This window comes from Pipistrellus hanaki, assembly GCF_964339955.1.
Source record: "Pipistrellus hanaki genome assembly, chromosome: 11".
Classification (NCBI taxonomy): Eukaryota; Metazoa; Chordata; class Mammalia; order Chiroptera; family Vespertilionidae; genus Pipistrellus; species Pipistrellus hanaki.
Window position 1 is genome coordinate 22,562,193 of NC_140513.1, and position 24,092 is coordinate 22,586,284.

Consider the following 24,092-nt stretch of genomic DNA (forward strand, 5'->3'; position numbering starts at 1 on the left):
TAGTAATTAAGGCTTAATTAATAAGCAGTTTTCATAAATCACTGTAATTACTATCGCTTAGTACCTCAGCATTCCAGGGTCTTATGGAGGAAGTATGGTTTTGGTAAGGAGAGAGAAAGCAGATTTATGGTATAGTCCCCTCCCATGCCAGAGGTAGGCATTGGTAGGAGAGGGGAGGAGGTTCTACCAGTGTTCTTTTTGCCTCTTCCTTTCTGAAGAACCTGAGGCTGAGAAGTAACTTAACCTGCAAGGCCACATAACTAATAGTAGTAGGGCTAGGATTCATGTCAGGATTTAAGTATGAATGTGAAAGATGTTTGAAGAGACCCAAGACAAAGTCACAGATTGGTTTCTTGTCAAATGTAAAGGAACAGATTCTATGTGGATATAGGAAAGGAATGGAGGGTAATTTTGGAACCTAAGAGCACCTAGGGACAGGTCTAGGAAATGCTGTATAACACTGAGAGAAGAGAATACATGATAAAGTATGATTTAAGACTATTTATTGAAGGACTTTGAAGAGAAACCTAACTTCTAAAAATTGTGGCCATCCTAATGTTTGCACAAAGTTCTTAATAGCTGCCGTGGCCCCAGTGACATGGGGAAAGCAGCAAGCAGGACAGGCTTCTGGTTCCTCCTGGCGAATGTAACTGGCCACTCTAAAGCTAATGAGTTCCCCAGTTCTGGGCCCTAAGTAATTTCTCCATTATTTTTAATGGCTAGCTGATTTGCCTTTGAATGGATTATTTTGTGATTTGTTTAACCCCTGTTATTTGAATCCAGATTTTTTCCCCACAAACACTGCTACAAATGGGACTTTACCGGACTCATCCTCCTTAAGATTCTCATGGTTTTTGGTGCTATAGAAAGACTACTTGGGTTCGATGATAACCATTATGGCTTTTCTTTTCTCAGCCCTTTCAATGTCTTTTCCTGATTGTGTATTTTATATTTGATGGCTTGTAATAATTATCATAGTGCTCTGCTCTCCAACAGGGTAGCTACTAGCCATAGATAAATACCTGAGTTTTAATTAATCAAAATGATATAAAATTTAAGTCAGTTTCTCGGTCATTCTAACCCATTTCAAGTGCCCAGTGGCCACATGGGTATTGGCTACTATATTTGACAGCACAGATATACAACAAAAGATACTGTTAGGATGTAAGGAAGATATATGAATGGCAAATAACATGAAAAGGTGCTTAACATCAAGTCATTAGAGAAATACAAATTAAAACCATTATGAGCTCCAATTTTACATCTTTTAGAATGGCTAGGTTAAAATACTGATAATGTCAGATGTTCTGAAGGATATGGGGCAACTGAAACTCTTATACATTGCTGGTGGGATTGCAAAATGGTATAGCTACGCTGGAAAACAATTTGGTAGTTTATAAGTTAAACATATACCTCTCATATAACCCAGTATTTTTTCTACAGAAATAAACTATGTTCACACACAAACCTGTGCACAAGTGTCTATAGTAGCATTGTTCTAAATCACTAAAACCTTAAAAGAACGCAAATGTCCTTCAGCAGGTATATGGATAAACTAATTGTACTCAATGGAATACAATTCAGCAATAAATAAATAAAAAGCCTTTTTAAAACACTTTTAGCAAAAACGGATGAATCTCAAATGTAGTATGCTAAATAAAAGTAGCCAGTCTCATGGTTATATGCTGTATGATTCTATGTACATGACATTCTGGACAAGGCAAATTAAGGGAACAGAGAACAGATCAGTAGTTGGCAAGCAGTTAGGGGGAAGAAGAGGGCCTGACCGAAAAAAGGGCGTAGGAATTATTCTGTGTCCTTTCTGTGGAGGTGGTAACATGCATATGTTAAAACTCATAGAATTGTAAGCCTAAAAAGCTGAATTCTGTATGTACTTCTCACACTGCATGCAATTCTCAGAGCTTGTTTAATGATACACTTAACATTTGTGCATCTCACTGTCTCTAAATTTTGCATCCCCTAAAAAATAAAGATTGTAAGCAAATAAATGTGTTCCGAGGATGGGAAACTTCTAGCTAGAAAATTTTACCCTGGAGTATGAAAATATAATTGAAATTATTGTGGCAAAGGCCCATTTATTTTCCTTTTCAGCAGATAACTCTATTGTCTGTTTCCTTGACAATATATTGTTGATTCACTGATTGTTACTTAATAATGATGGATAGTTTCTGGCCACAAGCTAGATAAGAGCTCTTTCATCCTATCTCCCTTGTCTTTGCTGCTCCCAGTTCTTTTTCTTTTCTCATCTGGTGACAAGTGGGGGGGGGGGGGGGGTGTGTGTGTGGCATGAGTGGTGGAATCAAATTAGGGACAAATCTGTTTTGAGTGTTCTCTAAGAATTTGTTACATTTAAGATTTAATTATAAATCATTTCTTGACTAACAAATAACTCTATTGGTTGTGATCATCTTGGATCTTATAAAATAACAAACTGACTGGGGCTTTATCTTAAACATTGTAGACCATTTGCAATTCTTTGAATTGAATGGTTATATTTTAGTACTTTGCTGTGGGTGACAGTGGATGATGTCAGATTAAGTTTAAATCGATCTCCTCTCAGTGTTTGTCTTGGTGCATGGGCAATTTCTTCAGCACAGAGAACCTTTCAGGCATTCTGTCAATACGGCTACCTGACCGTCATTTGTATTTGTAAACTGTGCATTTGGCACCTGCTGTTCTCCGTTGCTTTGGAGCTAGTGGGGAGCTAAAATGGGTGTACAATGAAGTTATTGGTTGGTACATCTCTGTGGGAATTATCGAAGGGAAGAAAGAAACAGCACTTGCAGAACCTTAGGAAAGGATAAAAAGAGAAAGAAACTGGTAATATTAACACTAGCCAGCTATTCTTTGCTACCAAAAAGTCAGTCAGTTCTTCTGAAGCTATTAAGTATTTGTTGACCTGTATTTTAATTCTTGTAACAGATATGTGAAACAAAGGGTTTCTATTTAAATGTATATAATGAGTTTTTTTAAATATCACAATCTTCATAGACAATTCATGTGAGCAGAAATGTAAACTAAAACAATGGAAAAATGCTTAATTTCTGAAGAAATTGAAATTAAAATGAGGTGTCTAAAGTTAGCCTTGCTAATTTTAATAAAAACAGGTGCTATCAAGATTTCAAAGAATAAATGGGTAGACAAGTAGTAGCAAAAACTGGCTGATGTTTTGTATGTGTAATTTGCCCACACTTTGTCAAAAGTTCTTATTATTTTATCCAATACTCCTACTTTATTGGCTACAATTTAAGGAAATATTTTTTTAAAGGCTGATACATAAGGCCTCACTTAATGTCATCAGTAGGTTCTTGGAAACTGGAACTTACAGCAAAACAATGTATAACGAAACCAATTTTATCATAGGCTAATCCTATATAATAAAAGGCTAGTAAGCAAATGACCAAATGGTGGAATGACCAGTCACTGTGATGTGCACTAACCACCAGGGGGCAGACACTCAATGCAGGAGGGTGCTTCCACAGTGGGAATGCCGCCCAGCCAGAAGCCGGGCTCTCGGCTGGCAAGCGCAGCGGCAGTGATGAGAGCCTCTCTCACCTCCATGGCAATGCTAAGGATGTCTGACTGATGGCTTAGTGGGTCTAAGCCATCAGTTGGACATTCACCCAGGGCTCCAGGACTGCAAGAGGGCACAGGCCAGGCTGAGGGATCCCCCCCACGTACCCAGTGCACAAATTTTGTGCACCGGGCCTCTGGTTGATAATAAGAGTTCTTATGGTATATTTCTGGTCACCAAAACTTTTAAATGAAACCTAAAACACTTCTAATATTAAACATTGAAATAAATGTAAGCCAACATACATTTAGGAAAGATTAATAAAAACAAGAAAATCATTTTCTAACCTGCTCATTCTAGTTCCCGATAGCGGATGGCCAGAGCCTATCCTGGCATCTCAGGGTGCAAGGCAGGATCCAACTCCAGACACACTGCTCTTCCATCACCGGGCGCACTAACACATCCACACTCACACTAGGACAATGTAGACACACCGTTTACCTCACCTGCACAGCACTGTGGGAGGAAACTGGGGTTCTCAGGGGAGACACATGCACGCATAGGGAGAATGTCCCAACTTCACACATGTAGAGAGGCCTCAGCCAGGAATCAATTTTCTTTTTTCTCTTTAACATTATAATGAAATAATGAAACTAGTGGCCTGGTGCACGAAATTCATGCACATTAAAAGGAAATTATTTAAAAGAAATGTTTTAATATTGCTATTTGCCCTTTCCCTATAATAGAAGTGTCAGAGATGAAATAAAATCAGTAAAATGTATATAAAATCTCCCTCCTGTTAGAGTCTAGGGTGTGCCATGAGACCTAGAGGCAAGTCCCCATCCACCACCCACGCACTTCGAAAACGCAGGAGATCCAGATCCGGCCAGCCCCACCCCCATTGAGTGAGACTCAGACCCGGCTGGCCCCACTCCCCCAAACCCCTCTAGGCGGGGCGCACAGCCTCAGGTCCCCCAGCCCAGCACTGGGTGGGGGGCACACCCTGAGATCCCCTATCAAGCCCTGTGAGGTGGAGGGCATGGCCTGAGGTCCCCCATCAAGCCCAGCCCCCTTCTTTTCCCTCCCCCGCAGTATCGTGTCAGGGCTGAATGGGATGCAGACAGACTGTGTCATGTCCCTAGTCAGGGATGCGGGTAGGCAGCTTCAATTCAGCACTGGGTGGGGCTGTACGCAGGCAGTGTGACATTAGCACTGGGGCAGAAGTTCCCGCCCCCATCCTCACCCACAGACTGGTCGTGACTGGGACACCATAACGGACAAATTAGCATATTACCTCTTTATATGTATAGTTGACGTTATTCAAGCACCAGCTGTGTATATGTCTGCTTAGCTTTATAATGGTCTGTTTTACTACAACGCATGTCTCTGTGCTACAGATTTGCTTATGCCCTGATTAGTAAGTAGGGGAATGATGTCAATATACAATGAGTTGTGTTGGTTCATTTTATTTTCCTCAGAATGTTTGAAACCACCAAAGAAAGTGTTTTACCATTAAAGAGAATGCCTTAGTGGTGTGTGAAGACATAAACAAAACAAAAAACATACCTGTTTCCTGACCTTGAGAAGTACTTTTGCTTTTCACAATGTTACGCTATCCAGTGAAGCTGCCCCTGTGGTTAAAGTTGTGAAATTTCCCCCTGTGCTTAAGGGGGTGGGGTGGGGCTGGGGGAGGGGGTTTAGGGGAGGGAAATAACCACAGGAAAAGCCTACACCCTGCCTTAGATTTGATAAAACTTGTTCTGTTGACCGTAAATGCCCTCAAGGGCCTACCTCTCAAAAAGGATTTAGAAGCTCCAGGTTATAGCCATGGAGGATTATCTGGCTGACACAGGCTCCAATGCTGATGGAGGCTAAACAGTGCTAATATTTTTGTCTAGGCTTTTTGTAGGACTCTGATTGTAAAGCTATTACAGTTTTGAGAGGGTAATACCGGTACTATTTTTTCCCTGAGCTATTTGCTATTTGCCATTTGCCCTTTTTCAGTGTGATTTTGAAGGACATAGGTGTTTTTAGTTACAATAATTCAGGAAAAATATAAATGCTCAAAAATAAGGGATGGTTAAGTTTTAGGATAACATCTTGACAGACTGATGGATCTGTGAAAACGGGAAGCATAGAAAAATTTCTATGTAACAAGTGCAGGAATTAGAACACAAAACTGAGTATATCAATAAGATTACAACTGTATAAAAATGTTCAATATATACCTGGTCTGTAATAGTTACAGTAAGATGGTGGGATTATAAATAATTTTTTTTTAAATTATGTGAAGTTGATAAGAGGTAAGTCCATTTTAATAGCTTAAGCTAAATTTTTATTTGACTTTGGTTTTAGAATTCCTGGAAAACTCAAGCAGTTTGTATTTGACTTACATTCTGGAAAACTTCACAGAGAATTCCATCACGGTCCTGACCCAACTGACACAGCCCAAGGACAGGTAGCACTCATGTTTTTCAGTGGGAGCTTTTTTCTTTTTCAACAGACTCTAGATAACGTACAAACTATGTTCCTTTTAAAATTAACTTTTAAAGTTTTAGACCTTCCGAAACGTTACAGGCATTTTGTCCAGTTAGCTGTCTGTAGAATATGGCTATGAGAGGAGTGAAGATAGTGGCTTTAAATAGAGGTAGGAGATGGGAAATGGAAGTAGATGGATCAGTGAAATCAGTGGATTCCATTAATTGTTCAGGCGTCCTCTGTGGCTGGAAGATTGACCTCACTCTGAAGAAAATAATTTGGTATTCTTACAAATCATCCTAAGATCCTCCTTTACCAATACAGGTTTCATAATGCTCAAAACTTATAGTTTAGCCCTAACTGGTTTGGCTCAGTGGATAGAATGTTAGCCTGTGGACTGAAGGGTCCCAAGTTCAATTCTGGACAAGGGCATGTACCTTGGTTGTGGGCACATCCTCAGTAGGAGATGTGTAGGAGCCAGCTGATCGATGTGTCTCTCTCGTTGATGTTTCTAACTCTATCCTCCCTTTCTTTCTGCAAAATATCAATGAAATATATATATATTTTAAAAACTTGTAGTTTAATGCAGCTTTCCAATTGAGATTTAGAATGCTTGACATTTTGTATTTAATATATATTTCTAAAAACCTGAGAATTTTAATATTTCTGTGTTCCTTTGTTAAACACCCCTAAATTTGTATTTTGATTCATTAGCAATTTATGTCCCCTACTGTACCCAGAGGGAAGATGATATATACCAAACTCTATTTTATATATTCAAAACTTCAATCTACTCTTGTGCCCAAAGAATGTCCATATATAAGAGAAAAATAAAGACTAAGTGAAATTTTCTTCACTTTGAGTCAAATTAAGTTGAGTCAAGAGTTCTCTTTAGGAATCTGATGACATGCTTTTTCCTTGAAATCTTCAGACAGACTTTTCTTCGATAATTAAGCAACTGTAGAAGCAGGCGCATTGTTGGCAATAATCCAGGTGATTGTTTTCATCAGAAAAGTCAGCCTGCTTAATATTTTATCATATTACAAAAGGATGTAGCTTATCATTATTGTATTATCCTAATTTTTTTCAACTGCTCCATTAGACAGTTGAATTCTTTCTTTCTTTTTTAATATATTTTATTGATTTTGTACAGAGAGGAAGGGAGAGAGATAGAGAGTTAGAAACATCGATGAGAGTCATCGATCAGCTGCCTCTTGCACACCCCCTACTGGGGATATGCCTGCAACCAAGGTACATGCCCTTGACCGGAATCGAACCCGGCTCCCTTCAGTCCCCAAGCCAACGCTCTATCCATTGAGCCAAACCGGTTTCGGCGACAGTTGAATTCTTTATATTTTGTCATCTTTGTGTACTAATGGCATTAAATACATGTTTGTTTATAATATCATTTCAGTTAAATTAAAACAAACATATTTCAACAACAACAAAAAAGTTAAGAATATATTGGAGAAGTGAAACATGGCCAGGTTATATGGGAAGTTTGTAGGCACACTGTTTAACATTATAATGCAGTTGTGCCATTAGATATAGGATGTAACATATGTACTGTGTGCCTATGTTAACTACAGGGGATAGTAAAAGAATGACAATCATGCTTGCTCTTGAAGAGCTCACAGTGTGAAAATAAAATACAGAATACACTGCCGTTTCTTATAAATTCTTGGAAGTCACTCTTAGAATTCCACTGTATTTTTATCTACTGTATGTGCACAAGTAAAAAAAATGCAGAAATGAATTTCTTGAAGTTATTGAAGTATTTGTTTTCCTCCCCATGTTAATTTTGTTTTGATCATTTCTGGCATCCAGGTAACTGTAATCTGGCTATAGAATAGGTGCCTTTAATTTTCTTAGTCATTTGTAAGAGGGAAGGGTTGGGGCTTAGTCAAGAGTTATGCTGACTCTATAGAATATTCTAGGAATGCGTCCAGGTGTCAGGTATTTTGTTTCCTTCCTCTGCACCCCTGGAACTGTCAACAGGTCCATATTTAGCGGCTTTGTGGCAGCCCTGTTTGCCCTGGAGAATCTGAGTAAAGGCATATATGAAATCAGGAAAGCAAGATTTCAAACTTAATTAACTCTTTATCTTTGGCACTCAGTAGCTACTTCTTATTGATTATTAAATAATTATAGGGCAACTAGTACCATTCATCTAATGCTCTTATTGCAATATTATAACTCCATAAAATATATTGATACAAAAATGTTTTATTCTTTCTTTTTAGGACACCCAGGATGTAGCAAGTAGTCCCCCCGAGAGCTCTTTCCAGAAACTAGCACCCAGCGAATATAGGTATACTTTATTGAGAGATCGAGATGAGCTTTAAAAACTTGAAAAACAATTTGACTTTCAAACAACAGCATCAACTTATGTGGTGGAAATAGTAAACCTATATTTTCATAATTCTGTGTATTTTTATTTTGAATAAACTGAAAGAAGTTTTGGGTTTTTAATTTTTTTTTTCTCCCCTGACTCAGAATGCATTGTCACGTAATATAGCCTCTTTTAAAAACTTCTTAGGGTCAAATAGAAAAAAGAAAAGAAAAAAGAAAAAACACAACCGAACAAGAATTAGAGGCCTATGTACTTTAAATCGATCCTATGAAATTTTTATAAATTAAGTGAAAGGTGGCATTGCCAGAAACAACCACCGTTAACTCGCACTAGTAGATCAGGGAGGACTTAGGGATGTTTCCTGTGTACTATGTGCTTTTTTTTCCTTCTCATTACATCTGACCGGTTCTATTGGTGTTTTCATTATCACATTTCTCAAAGTTAAAGGGACACACATTCTGGATACTTGGGTGGGGAATAAATTAAAAGTTCCACACCGTGTACTGTGTTTTACTGATTGGTTGGCTATTGCTTATGGAAATTCCATAGGGGCATATTTTGGATTCTTAATGTGTAACAAACATATTTTGAAAGAGGAGAAGAATCACAAGCCAGATGATTTGGCAGGAATTCTTATGAATTAAGAAAAAGAAAATGAAAGGTGTTATTAAATTTCTATGTGTTCGTCTAACTGAGTTATACCTAAAGCTGGGAAAGGGAAATACTAGTGGAGCAGGTTACCAGTATTGTACTATATGATTTTTAAGGCTCCTCCGATCATGACACTTCAATTTCCAAAGAGAAAAACCAGCAAATTGTACTTCATAATTCTAACCTCCTTTCTTGTAATCTTGTTATTAATTGTATAGGTCAAAAATGAAGACAATAGGCACATAAGTTTTTAGTTTTTTACATTGTGAAATTATCAGAGGACCCTACCCTCTAGATTCTCTAAACTCCAGGCCTGCAGTGTACAGTCAGATGGGTCCCTGTGCCAGGCCTCAGTACTGCCAGGGAACAAAACCAGAGGGCGAGGACCCTCAGTATCATTCAGGAAGCCCAGTGCCAGAGGACAGGCAGGTTCAAAATTGGCTTTCCTCTGGGCTTGGGTTGGTGCTATAGGCCAAGAGTCATTTTTATATTTGGAGTCTAAGTCAATCCCAGTTTGGGGAGAGATTATTTTTAAGCATAAAAGGCTGACATGTGCCATTATATGTAGTATGTAATATATGTAACATCTTCCAATTCTTTCAAAATAAAGTGAATATTTATAATGGATATTTAATGATTGTTATTTTTAAAAATCAGCCTAGAAGTCTTACTTATGCATGACTTATTCATTATTCCATTCACAATAATAAACGTCATCAATAAGGTGATAAGGGGCATATTTAGTTTATTTTATCAGATTAACCAGAAAAGCAGGACAGCTTCCTAAAGGTCGGACCTTCATTACTTTTAATCAATAACTTTGAAATCAGAGTTGTAGTTTTTAGGTCAGAGGATGCACCAAATCTGAGGTGGCCAGAATGAAAATTCACAAATAGTCAAAAAGCTATAGTACATAAAACCATAAGTAGCATGTGCAATTAACTGGAATAATTTGTAATCTTATAATTGTCTTTAAAAAATAAAAGATAACACAAGTATTGGGTTGCAGAGCCCTGGCTTGAGATCATTTCACTTGAAAAGCCTCAAGGAACACATGTCCATTGTGACCTAAGATAATTGGGTGGCTGTTTAAAAATGAGTGGATTTGAGGCTGCATTATTTAGCATTCACACATACTGGGACTTAGTGCCCCTACCATTATCTTTTCTAGACTGAAGCCACTGAGGGTAAGGATATTGAATTTTTTGTCCACATCTCCAATAGCTAGCATTTCTAGATACTTAGCAGTCATCATCAGAACGTTTATTGAATGAATGGGATGCAAAATGACCTTGGGTACTTTTTGTACCCCTGAAGGACTCTGCACCCATCAGGAATTTAAGACAATTTATAAAAACTCATTAAGCTTAAGTGCAAAACAGCAAAATGTATTGCAGAAAATAAGTTCTTGTTGCAGAGCTAGTGTGTGGTTGGTGGGGAGGTGGCTAGGGAAATAGCTGATTCTGCAGGGCCTCGTATGCCAACCTAAGGGGTTTGTACTGTGCCTTATAGGCAATAGAGATCCATCAACAGATTTTAAGCAGAGAAGTATATTCATGTTTAATTCTAAGAGGATACTATGGCTGCTGATCTAGGTATAATAAGATGAGTCTAGCAGCGGAGAGGCAATGGCCAGAATGAAGACAGTGACTGCAGAGATTAAAGAACAGATACAAGAGACGGCAAAGATATATAAGAGAACTTCCAGAAATCTAGAACTCACAATTTAGACTCCTCTGTATCTGTCCATTCTCCATGAATAGAGTATTGTAGGTGGAAGTCTTCTCATTTTATCCCATCTACCTTGAGCCACAGGTTCCTCCTCAGCTGTGAAGAGGGGATAAAAGTCTAAAGAATACAATTAAGTGCAAAACTAGAGCTAGAAGCAGACTCTTCTAGTTTTCCAAAAACCGTTCCAGTAGTGAGGGGCCATAAAAGGATGAAAACTATGAAATTCTCAACATTTAGAGATTGGGCATCTATACATCTGGCCCAAGGGCCACATATGGCCCTCAAAACCATTTATTTGGTCTGGCCCTGCCAAAGATTAGGGGTGAGTTAATTAAATGACCAAATATAGAAGACTGATTTTTAAGTTGATAATTTTGCATGGCCCATGAATGATGTTACAAATATCCAAATGGCCCTTGGCAGAAAAAAGGTTCCCCACCCCTGACCTAAAGCATCTCAGAATCCTCTGATGGAAGTCTAGTTGTCAAAAATCATGTACGAAAGAAGAAAAAACTGGCACGATAAAGGCCAAAAAGAGGAGAGTGAAATGTATAACTGAAATGTTAAAGCTCAGAATGAACTTAAATTTGAAGAGCATGCTAAAGTTACCAAGAAGACATGGGGGAAAACACACAAACCCAACAGCAAAAAAGAACGGATAAAATAGTAATGGATTACCAACAATCGGGAAAAGCAAAATAACTGAATTTTTGTTTTTTTTCTCTGATGAGATATAGTCTGGCTGGCCACAAATGAAATCGCGGAGGGGGGGGGGGGGGGGAGGAAAATCTCACCTCCTTAAATAATTTCAAGACTCTTAGGCCCAAACTTCATTATTCCAAAGAGCTGCTGAAGTTATAAGTGCTTTCTTTGTTAGCAACTATTGGGAATTTTTGAGAAACCATGGAGATGTGAGGCAATAGGAGGGTAGAAATGGACATATAGTATTCCAGTTTTTAAAATTCTAGCAAAGGGTTTTACCTATTTTTCTGAATGAAAATCTCATGAACCAAACTGAAATGTTAGTCGTCTATATTTAGGGAAAAGATTTAAATAGGTGTAAAGAATAAAACAAAAACCAGTTTTTAAGTCCAATATTTAAAGACCCTGAGGACAATAAATTGTTTCATGACTTAAAATTGTTTTATGCTGATTATAACTGTTCTATGTGTTCCTTAAAACCGGTTGGATAGGACCTCTGCTTGGCAACTGTTATTTTTTTTAAGCTGTGTTTGAATTTTTGTATGTACTTCCAAGTAATAAAACTATATTTATAAAATATTTCTGTATTTGAGATTTACTAATTTAATTCATCATAAATAAATATCACATTGTGAACATTTTACTCAGAATACAGATAACACAGTCACAAGCTCTTCCAGTTTGGTTTTTAGGTTAATCAGAACAAGAAGCTATATGAATCCACGAACCTTTAGTTGAAGTGTCAAAGCTCCCTCTTGCAGAACACACTGGGGAAGGCCCAGTCTGCTATTAGATAATAGGTTTTTGTATCACGAGGTGAGGAAAACGGCAGCTTACAAATCACTTCTCTAAAATATCCCTTTTCCTCTCCCCTCCCCTACATTTAATAAATTCCTTCTATCCATTCTCCAATGCCTAGGACAATGATCACTCCTGTTGTCCAAAAGCCCTTTATGTGTTTTAGAGTACCCAGTCTAATACAAAGTTGGAAGTACATGTACCCCCTTATCACCATATGAGTGCCCTGGAAGCAGAACTCTGTGTTCTGGGCATCCTAGTCCTAGAGCACTGTAAGTGCTCTCTAAATCTGGTGGATAGGAGGGAGCCATATTAGATAAGATGAACAAAGGACAAGAAAGCATCACCATAACTGGAATGGACTCTGATGGCTCATCAGTGAAACAATTACCTGCTGTCACCTTTAATTCTATATCCTAAATTGGCTATGGGGTCCTAATCTCACACTATCAGAATGACATGCCAGTGCCCCCTTGGGCAATGCAGAGTCCTGCAGAGGTACTGGAAACTCCCATGAACACCACGTTTTCTGTGAGGTAGATCTGACCCCTAGCTTAGTCACTCAGCCTTGGGGAAAGACAGACTATACGGAGTTGACAAAATACCTTGTATGATTTATAAAACATTTACTATTCATTAATTATCTACTGTTGCCAGGCTAAGGATAGAATAGTGAACAAGAGACTGCCCCTGCCATCACAGGGCTCAAAGTTAAAGCAGATGGGTGAAAGGGTGATTCTAACAGCACTGTAGGTGCTGTGCTGTGAGTTAATCCAACTTCACTCCCTAAATTTTATTTTGCCCAAGCTCAGTGTTCTGGCACCTCTTCTGTTTTCTGGTTCCTTAGAGATTACTGATGAAACTTGAAAATCACATCTACAAGTTCCCACTAAACCTAAAATGTTTTTTAATCTGAGCCTACAAATGACAAATTCTTTTGAAACACAGATGCTTTAAAAAAGATACTTCCACACCTTATAACTAGGGTGACCATGTAATTTTTTCATGCAGACCAGGACATTTAACAGTGGAAAGGGCCCTGTTCTGGTGGCTCAGTTGGTTAGAGCATCATCCTGATAAGCCAAGGTTGTGGGTTTGATCCCAGGTCATGGCACACACAGAAATCAACCATCTTTCTCCCTTTTCCCCTCTCTTAAATAAATAATAAAGAGGGATAGGGAACATTAGTAATAATATCACCAGCACAACAGATATAAATAAAAACTCCAGACAAACTGGAATGTATGATCATCCTACTCCTAACCAGATCTCATACATTTTCATGTTTGAGTATTCTTCTTTTTTTTTTTTTTTTAATATATTTTATTGATTTTATACAGAGAGGAAGGGAGAGAGATAGAGAGTTAGAAACATCGATGAGAGAGAGTCATCGATCAGCTGCTCTTGCACACCCCCCACTGGGGATATGCCCGCAACCAAGGTACATGCCCTTGACCGGAATCGAACCCGGGACCCTTCAGTCCCCAAGCCGACACTCTATCCATTGAGCCAAACCGGTCCCGGCTTGAGTATTAATCTTAATAGATCAAGAATATTATTTTTTACCAGGCATCTATCATCATTATACCACCTTATTAACTGAGCCTTTTTAAAGTCATTTTAAGCATTCTTGATATTTTTATCAAGTCTCCACTCATTTTAGGTATCTCCCTAACACTCTTCTTGCAGGTACATGATAAAATAATAACCGTAGCAACTAACATTTACACAGTACTACAAGCAAGGCTCCATTGTAGGCACTTAACAAGTTATTCTTTCAATCTTCACGACCACCCTGTACGATAGGCAAGGTACCGATGTGGGTGACGGGGAGGGTTCAAGAAGGGAAGACTAAGAATGTCCTGAGTGGTTGACCCCCACCCTAACCCAGACAAGAGGCAGCCATCTGTTATGAACAATAACGACCAATAAAACCTGGAGTGGAAAGAAAGAGAACTAACGTCCATGAAGAATTAGTAAGTGCCAAACACCTTACTCCTTCTCACTCCTATCAGGTAACTAAGAGGCTGTTTAGTGGAATAAGTACATGAGCCTGAGTATTAGAGACCTTGGTTAAAACTCTGTCAAAAACCTACCACTTCAGTTCTGCCTTTGCCTAAGCCCAAGCTCTGCTTGTCTACTAGAGTAATTAAATTTCTGCTGTTACTGTTTCTACAGTACACTATAATCAGATTATAAATCCTTATTGGATCCCTATTGTTCTGACCAACCAATCTTATGGTGAAACAGGAGGTAAACTCGGTTTTTCCATACCATTTATTTCTCCAATTACTCAGTTCCTGGATCCTCTCTCTTCCAAGTCATGATTTATAAATGGAAAACGAGAAATATTTTTACCTCCAAATTCTGAAAGTTTCAATTCATGACTTCCAAGTCCTAGAGACGTTTTCCAGATTTCTTCTGCTGCACCGTTCCCTCCTATGTTAACATACAAAAGTTAAGTACTGAGCAAAGGCTTGATTCATCTTAGAAAGTGTTTTCTCATTTTAATACATATGCCTGAGACACAGCAGAACACACATACCGTGACTGCATCTGGGAGTCACTAACGGGAGTGTAGTTCCTTTTCCTCTTCGCATCACTGTATTCATACCATGAAATACTCCAAGAAGCAGATGATATGGTCCCTGCCACAATCTAGCTTGGGAGACCACACCACCGCAAATGAAAGAACTGTATACCCAGGCAGTTGTAAAACACTGCAGAATGGGCCACAAGTGAAGATGGGGGCCCCTGAGTTGCAGTGGCCAAGTTACACATGCAGAGATGAAAAACTGGCCCATAAAGGTCTTGGACACTGAGGATATGCGTGACTGTTTTCTCGGTGGGTTTTCAATTAATATTTATGGGATAAATAGCAGGACATGAAGAAAGCAGGCATGAAATATTAAGCGGGGAATCTCGCAGCAGAGAGACAAGAAAGTACAAATCATTTCTTACATGTGGGAAAGAAAAGCAAATATACTAAATATACCTAACTTCCCTGGTAATGAAAGCAAAATGAAGAACTCAAGAGGGTTATAATAGTTTTATTTGATACAAAGCAATACATAAATTTCTTTAAAGAATTAAATTAAAAAACAAATCAATGACCCTGCCCAGCTTCATCCCTCACAACATTGAACTCTCTGGCTTTCTCTAAGCACACTATGCTCCTTCGTGTCTTGAACTCATTGTATGTGCAATTCCTTTGCCACTTGGAAGCCTACACTGGTCTACAGTCAGGCATCTTCTCCAGGGTCCTGCTCAAATGCCACGTCTCAAAGCCTTCCTCTACATTCCCGGCAGAGCTAGTCACTCTATTCCATGTGCCCCTTGTAACTCTGCTCATTCCTCTTTTAGGGCACTTAGCATGTTTTATTGTGGCTTACTTGCTTTTAGGCATCTGAAGTTATTAGTCCGAATGGTTTACAAGGGTAGATTCTATAGGTTTAATATTTTTCTATGTGTGGCCCTGGCATTCAATACACAAAAGGCATTCAGTTAAATGAGTGAATTTATTGTATGTTTCCTGACAAGCACCACTCAACAACAAGATAAACAAATTCAGTAATCTTTACAGAATCTGTAGAAATTCTCACCATTGGGCCTTTAGTTGTGTGACCCTTGCCAACACCAAGGGTTTAAACAATAACATATCTTTAGGGGGCTTAATTAATGGAACCCAGGTAAACATCTTTTTAGTGATTAGCCTTAGTACAGAATATCTCAAGTGCTTGAGAAATGTATGAATAACATGTACTCTTGACTGTTTCTGTCAAATATTTCTTAGTCTAGTTTCTCACAGGAGCTGGACAATGGGCCATTCAAGGCTGGGGCATCTATGCTGCTGAAGAAAAGTCCACACGCATGCTTTGGCTATCAGATGCACAGATGACAAGACTGACATTGTTTTGGAAGTTAAGAAATTGAATGTAATTTCTCTTTTTTTTTGAAAAAAATATTTTTCTTCAGAAACAACTTTTTGGCTTGTTCTAAGAGTTTAAACAAATCTCAGCTGACTTTTTTTTTTTTTTTTTTTTTTTTTTTTGTAAACTGTCTTTCACAGAAGTTATTTTAGCCTGGAAAAATGTAAACAGCCTGTTACCAGTTTGTACCTTTACCACAGAGAAACCTTAAAACCATCCTTGTGGAATGTCTGGCTGTCAATGGCATCAGATGATGAGTAGTGAGTCTGAAGTGATAAAACTGGGGCCAGAATATGGAAGCTATGAATGCCAACCTAAGGAATTTACACTTTCTCAGGAGTTCAATGGAAGCCACTGAAAATGTTTCAGTTGGAAAATGAAAGCCGGACCTTGTTCTCATTCTTGTGGCAGTGATGTGAGGAATGGTTTAAAGTGGGGGAAGAGGAGGTGGGGGATGTAAGGTAATGGTTTTTTACTAGAGTGATGGCCACGAAAATGTTGAGAAGTTGATGCAACTAACTTTCAAAGTAGATTGACAGAACCCAGTGAGAGGCAAGATATAAAGAATGGGAGAGTCAAACTGGTAACCCCTAAAATTTACAGTTAGGGAATCCCTGGCTAGAATGGGAACAGGCAGCCTAAGAAAGCGCTTACTACAGGAGACAAAGCCAAAACCGGAACTCTGATCTCAATTCCCCATTCAATTCTCTTTCTACTATAGCTACTGCCTAGTTTGGAACATAAAAACTGGTTTGAAAGACCACATGCCTCAAAAGACAACTTGATATGGCATAATAAAACTCCAGTTAAATTAATTTAAAAAATTTTTATTAGACCATGGTTATAATTCTACCTTTGTGCTAACTAGCTGTGATGTTTTGCCTCACAAAAAGTGTAAAAGGTGGGAAATCATTTGCCTTTGACACCTTTTACACTTTTCTTTCAATTTATTTCTCTTGTTAATATGCACAGATGTATTTCTTGTCTCACACAGTAAGTAATTTCTTTGATGTGGATAATAATATATAGATCTTTTACCATTGTTTCTAATACCCAAGACGTCTCTCTGTAAAATAGTGTCAAATTAATGAATATAAATAGTGAGAATCACCTGTTAGAAATAAAGTGTGAGTAAAAGCCCAAACAGAACCTGGACTATTTAAATGAGCTTAGGCTAGCGGGGAAGCATCCCTACCTTTTATTTGGCCTCTATCGACTTAAGAACATTGTCTGACATTCATAAGGGCCTGAGAGCCACAGCCACATGGCACTTTGTTATGAGAGAAGAAAATGTGCCTTTCCACAGGAGAACCTTTTCCCAGGCTCTTTTTCTTCATCCTTCCTCTCAAAGGTCCCAGAGAGCACAAGGAAGGACAAAGGGGAGACCTGTCAATTTTTTAAAGTATGGCATGGGCTGTTTTCTGTAATAGGTAATGCTGTACATTACCCACTTATTTTTCAGGTTTCTTTAACCTCTTGTGATTGATGGACCAGTATTCAGATCTTACTTCTGGGCAAACTACTTACGGCACTACGGGCAGGCAAAAGCGCCAGAGGAAGGCTTAGGGACTCGCAGTATTCTCCCTTTACCAGCATCAGCCTCAGCATAACCTGGAAGCACACCCCCTTTCTGAGCATCCTTAGGTTACTAGCTCCAGCACAGGGGCTAGGGGAGCTAAGCAGGCAGAAGAAAAGCAAAACTGAGGAAGGAAGAGAGGAGAGGTCATAAGGACAAGTGAGTATAGTCTTTGACTAATAAACACTGAGATGGCTTTTACGTGTGACTTGCCAAGTGTCTTTGGAGGCAGTTTCAAAAACGTTCTAATACTAGTGTCACACAGAGTGCATGGCTTCCCAAGAGCACCTTTTAAAGCATAATAATCACGGGAGTAAAATATGGCTTAAAAATTTAATTTTTAAACTAAATACAGAAATCACTGCTTAAGCGGTAATTATAATCCACAAATATAAGGAAATCTGGAGAATGAATGGTGGGTTAGAAACACTTTACATTTTATAATCTAAGGACTAAATTCAGCACTACGTACTTCTGCATTGGCCAATGTTAAAAACTTTGAGGAAAGAAGTTTTGTTAAAAAAAGTGCAAATGAATGGCACGTGTAATTTTGAAGTAATCCTGCGTTACAGAATATATGGGTGTTCGGGTGAAGCAGAATGAGGGCCCACCTCAATTTTATACACAGGAATAGCATACTATGAGAGTAAGAGTATTTGTAGTTCAGCAGACCAGTTAACATCCTAGCTTCATTTGTTCGTAGTTGAATAACTCTGCAAATTGTTTAACTTCCCTGAGACTCGGTTTCCCTACCTGTACAATGCCTCGTGACGTGCCTGGCAAGCAGATGCTACCCAATGAGTATCAGTTCCCCTGTATGCCTGGGGGTGTTTTGTTTCAAACTAAGCGCCTCCACCTATTGGTAGATTAAGAAATCACGTGAGTATGTTGCAGCCAGTATATTTTAGAAACTAAAACATTAAAAAACGTCAGAGTGAGCTGCATATTAAAAGAACAATTCCATTATATATATATATATATATATATATATATATATATATATATATATATATATATATATATATGCTGTTTTTATATAAGTGCATTTTTTATTGTGGGTTACAATAAAAAAAATTCAGTCTCTGCTCTGCAAAGAAATTTAGTTTATTTTATCAAAAAAGTCTTTAGGAGTGCTACCACTATGCCTCTATAAACTTGAAGAACTTAATGAAAGTGTTTAAAGCGTTCCTTACTTTTTACTTGTTGCAGTAAAAATAAGACATGAATCACAGAGAAGGTGAATTTGATCTGATACTATTGGCATTAAATTACATTTTAAGATTAGTTTCTTTGTCATATTGACTAATATATATTCTAAACACTATAGTTTACAGGTATATCATTGACAATTGATTAAACACTTATACAAAAAGTTGGCTATTAAGATCTATTATGGGAAAATTAGATAAAAGTTCTAAATAACTTTAAATAAAACTTCCTTAAAAGGGCTATAACGTTGCCTAATCATGAAGACTTTTAGAGTAATAGTCCAATCCTGATAACTAAAAACCAAAGGCCTGTATGAGCACATACACTGATGTCTCACACTGGCTCAATAAAAACGAGAGCCCAGACCAAAATGTGAGCTTTAACTATGGACCTCTCCTTCAGGTCCTGCTATAAAACCAGCCCGACAGTGTAATAACTCTCTAGTTGTGTTAAGGTCATGGGCTTCAAAGCGTGAAGTGGGAATTATATGCCGTGATGAAGACTGGGCATTGTTGAAGGGGATACTAGAAATTATAGAATTCAATGATACAGCTGAATCTTGATGTAACAATCTTAAATTTGTAATCTTAGCTGATCAGGCTAGACTGACCATTATTTGAATCACATGTGGGACTGAAGGTTAGGAATCTTATTGTAGACAGGCACACTAAGTAATTCTGATCCTCATTCTGGTTTGAATGACTTGTGTTAAAGGGACATAGATCAGAAAATTTAAAGAGTGGATCTGAAAATTATCCCAGCCTTACAGGTATCAATATCAAATACTGGATCAGAATCTGACACTTATTCAAAGTATTATATTAAAGTAAGTCAACAGGCAGCAATATAGTACTTGATACTGTATTGTTATTTAAAGACAATAAGAAATGGTGCTTCCTCTCTTTGGAATTTATTGGTGAGAAGAGTCAAAAAGTATGAAAGAGAAAGTCTCTTTAGAGACAGAAATAAAAGGTAGCAATCAATAAAAGTTGTTAAGAGTAAGATCAGCAAGAGAGAAATGATAAACCATTCCACTGCTGATGACTGGCTCCTGAGCAGAGAAAGCTCAGATCTTTTGTGGTGTTGATACCATTTCTTCTGTCCTCAGAAAAAAAGAGTACAGAGATCAGGAGCCATGGGTCAGACTGTTGGACCTCAAAGGGAGGGTGGGGATAAAAGGGAGAGATCAACCAAAGGACTTATGTGCATACATATGAGCCTAACCAATGGTCAAGGACAATAGGGGGGTGGGGGCATGAGTGGGGAGGGGTGGGGGATTGGAATGGGGAGTTGAGGACAAATATGTGATACCTTAATCAATAAAGAAAATTTAAAAAAGGGGGTTTATATTAAAGGGGGGAAAAAGAAAAAAAGAATAAGGCAAAAGGTGGTTCTTTCCTATTTCAAATGAGTTGGTGGAACAGAATGAGGCTGTCTGTAACCTTAAATTCTTTCTTTCTAAATTTAAAACCTTTTTGCTCTTTGATATAGACACTGGATTGAGCTGGGCCAAGCTAGCTGTCAATGTCAAGTGTTGGAATTAGCACCACAAATTCATCAGGACTGAGTATTGGCACCAGGCTTTGTCCATCAACATGAATATGAGAAAAGGCAAGCAGAATGCCACTCTTGAGAAGAAATAGCAGCTGTGAAAGTGAAGGAAAGCACAGGAGAGGAAAGCCTGGGGAAAAGGATGGTAGTAAGAGATGTGAGGTAGAAAGCTAGTTTTTAGCTTCACAAGGGCTGGTTGAAAAGACATAGAGTTAGAAACTCCCTCTGTGGCAGGTACATCAGCCACTTGAAATTGGAAAATGCCCCAGGAAATGATCTGGCATATTCCCTGCCTGCTTATTTTTTAGCTCAAATTCTAACCATGTTGGAAACATTTGGAGATCTCTTCCTTCCTGCCTCCCTCCCTCTCTTATCTAGAGATTATAGGAAAGGATGAATAAAATGGGAGACAATTTTAAAAAAGCAGATTAGGACTGGTTGGTGTGGCTCAGTGTTTGAGTGTCAACCTATGAACCAGGAGGTCACGGTTCTATTCCCGGTCAGGGCACTGCCTGGGTTATGGGCTTGATCCCCAGTGTGGGGCATGTAGGAAATAGCCGATCAATGAATCTCTTTCTTCATTGATGTTACTATATCTCCTTCTCCCTTCGTCTCTGAATTCAATAAAAAACATATTTTTAAAAAGCAAATTATGAGGAAAGTCCTCATTATACATGGGTAGAATTCACCCCACAAGTCTAAGAACTTTCGAAAAGTACAAGGGAAGGAAGGCAGAGGGCACTACTGCGAAGAGACAAACTGACAAACAGCTTAGAGCTGGCTTAATAACACCGTCTCCTACCGCCTGAGATTTCTGTCTTTATTTAAAGAGAGACAAAGGGAAGAGCTCAGAGAACCAGTACCACAGATTAAGATGTTTGAAAGAGAAGTTGGGCCTTTCTTTTCACTGTTAGTTTCCTTCATCAGAAAATATAGTGGACCTATAGGAAACTGCAATCGTTTCATCCAATGACTCCACCAAGTACTTCACCTGTGCCCTTGCCAGATCTGGATTTCCTATTTGTTAAGAAAGGCTCCTGAACTCCCATTCTTTTCTTTACAAACAGACCTAAAAAATCTCCTACATTTAGAAGATAAAAAACATATTTATAATATGCTTAGTCTAAAGATCTCCAAATCAGGGTTAGGAAAGGAACTATTCTTTCATAACCCAACATGTCCACACATCACATGTCCTTATCAAAGTTATGGGTTCAGTTTTCACACTTCGAGGAAGAGAATCTGCTCCCTGGCAGTCTTCAAATTACCTGACAAATATTATACACCCTCAGCCCAGGCCCCTCAATTCCATTAACATCCCAGCAAACAAAAAAATATATCCACTTATCACAGTCCAATCCCACTTGAGCATCTACAGCCACTGTCCTATATAATAAAAGGCTAATATGCAAATTGACCAAACTGTGGAACAACCGGTCGCTATGATGCACACTGACCACCAGGCGGCACACACTCAACGCAGGAGCTGCCCCCTTTGGTCAGTGTGCTCCCACAGGGGGAGCGCTGCTCAGCCAGAAGCCTTGAGCCAGGCTCACGGCTGGTGAGCACAGTGGTGGTGACGGGAGCCTCTTCTGCCCCTGTGGTAGCACTAAGGATGTCTGACTGATGGCAGGGACCAGGCCTAAGCCATCAGTTGGACATCCCCCAAGGGTTCCTGGACTGGGTGAGGGCACAGGCCAGATTGAGGGACCTCCCCTCCAAGTGCACAAATTTTGTGCACCGAGCCTCTGGTCTTGATATAATCATGTTCCAAAAGCTGAGTGTCCAACAGCAACAAAGGTCCATTCATTGGAGCCAATAATACTGAAGTTTGGTTTTTAACTGCATTTTTTGTCAGTTTGGCTGGGAAGATCTGGACAGCTGGAAATGAGCTTCTCAGTCATTTTCTGTTTTCTTCTTTGTATCAATTTTCCACCTGTGAAGCCCAACACCCCACCACCAAGTGCAGCTGCAATTCCTGCCACTTTGAAGCCTGCAAGGAGGCCAATCGGACCCCCTACCGCTCCTCCGAGGAGTGCACCTGCCACAGGCAGCATTGCCAGCTTGTATTTTGCAGCCTGTAAAAAAAAAAAAATTCAATTTAGAAATTGAGTTGAGAATATCTGCCTGTGGTGATGTGCATTTTTCTCTCATTACTCCTGCCAATGCCTCTTTAACTCTTGGTACATAATTAACCTTAGAGATTGTATTAGAGGGAGCGGGTAGAAAAAGTATTCCACAGATACTACAATTGCTCCAGACCTCAGAATTTAGAGAAACGGGCTACACAGAGTGGACTGCTACAAATTGAATTTACTTGCAAAACAATCAAACCACTAACTACCTCACTGGCTTATTTAAACACTTTCAGCAGCCACAGATACCCCAAAGTTTTTGTGTTGCACAGATATCATTCCACGCCCTAGGGATAAAAGCAAAATTCTATGGAAAGAGATGGGTCCACTCCACACATGCAGTCGCACCCTCAGATTTTTGTCCCTACTGATTCTGGCAAGCCTTTCTATGCCCCTGAACCTCTAACTATTTCCTTCTAACACCAAATGCCTTATAGTGTGGCCTATTCTCTCTGAAAAAAAATTTCTCTCCCAACAGAATGAAAGAGTAGAATATTACTACAGCCATTGATTTCTTGCACTACCTATGTGTCACTTCTTCCTTATTTCCTTAATTGCTGGTTCCCTCAAGATTAAAGAGAGTAGATCAATTGGGTTAATACTACAAATTCCTGGGAGCCAGAGTAACATTGATTTGTCAGCAGGAGCAGGATCTTACCTTCCCCAAGTTTCTGGTTCCCTCTTCAACATTCACAGCAGCACTGTTGACATGGTCCTCAATGCTGTCAATCTTCTCCTGCTGAGACTAGATGCAAAGGAATTATGAGTGAGCATTCCTGCTGGGGAGCAGCAGAGAGCCAATACACACTATTTTAATTCCTGTAATCAGGGCCCTGTGTACTGCATCCTGGCAGTCTTAATAGTGGTTCATTAATAGCATCTGATAAACTATGTCCAAAGTACAAATTCACTTGTGTGAAAAAAAAAAGAGGGTGACTTACTTATTAGGTAATGAAAGGCTGGCACCTTTATAAGAAAAAGCATCTCACACTAAAATCATTCAAGCATACAAACATTCTCCAAATGAATCTATTTTCCAGGAGAAAAGAAAATCAAATAAGCAAATGAGTTTGACAGGAAAAAAACAAAAACAAAAACAAACAAAAAAACCCTCCCTAGCTTATCTCTTTAAAAATTCAGTTTAAAAACAGGCAAATAGAGTAAAACTCCCTTGTTCCAATAAATACAAATTATTATGTTTTAGAAATAAGAATACAGTATGGTTTGATCTGCCATGAAATCTTTCTAATTCTGATCTGATAAGCAGTATGGAGCAGAGAATGAATTTACTGTCCTATGTTTTATACCTGTATAATCTAATACATTTTAAAATCATGACAAGCTAAAATGTTTCTGATCAACTATATTAATAAATCATTCTACATAAAAGGAAAGCACCTGCACTGACACAACAGAAATTGTGACTCACGGAATCTCTGGGTAG

At 38.7% G+C, this 24,092-nt stretch overlaps 2 protein-coding genes across 4 annotated transcripts in view; one reads left to right on the forward strand and one right to left on the reverse strand.

The window, feature by feature from the left end:
* The window catches only part of ERP44 (endoplasmic reticulum protein 44), a 50,371-nt gene extending 41,504 nt beyond the window's left edge, over window positions 1–8,867 (forward strand). For all 3 annotated transcript variants that reach the window (XM_084899756.1, XM_084899757.1, XM_084899758.1), the window contains 2 exons: window positions 5,891–5,993; window positions 8,257–8,867. In XM_084899756.1, the coding sequence (XP_084755882.1) occupies window positions 5,891–5,993; window positions 8,257–8,358 (205 nt within the window). In that variant the 3' untranslated portion in view covers window positions 8,359–8,867. The remainder of the gene's footprint in view (window positions 1–5,890; window positions 5,994–8,256) is intronic.
* Window positions 8,868–21,320: 12,453 nt separating this feature from the next.
* The window catches only part of STX17 (syntaxin 17), a 35,899-nt gene continuing 33,127 nt past the window's right edge, over window positions 21,321–24,092 (reverse strand). Inside the window, exons 7-8 of the mRNA XM_084899761.1 lie at window positions 23,307–23,393; window positions 21,321–22,591 (exon numbers count right to left, since the gene is read on the reverse strand). Of these exons, the coding sequence (XP_084755887.1) occupies window positions 22,352–22,591; window positions 23,307–23,393 (327 nt within the window). The 3' untranslated portion in view covers window positions 21,321–22,351. The remainder of the gene's footprint in view (window positions 22,592–23,306; window positions 23,394–24,092) is intronic.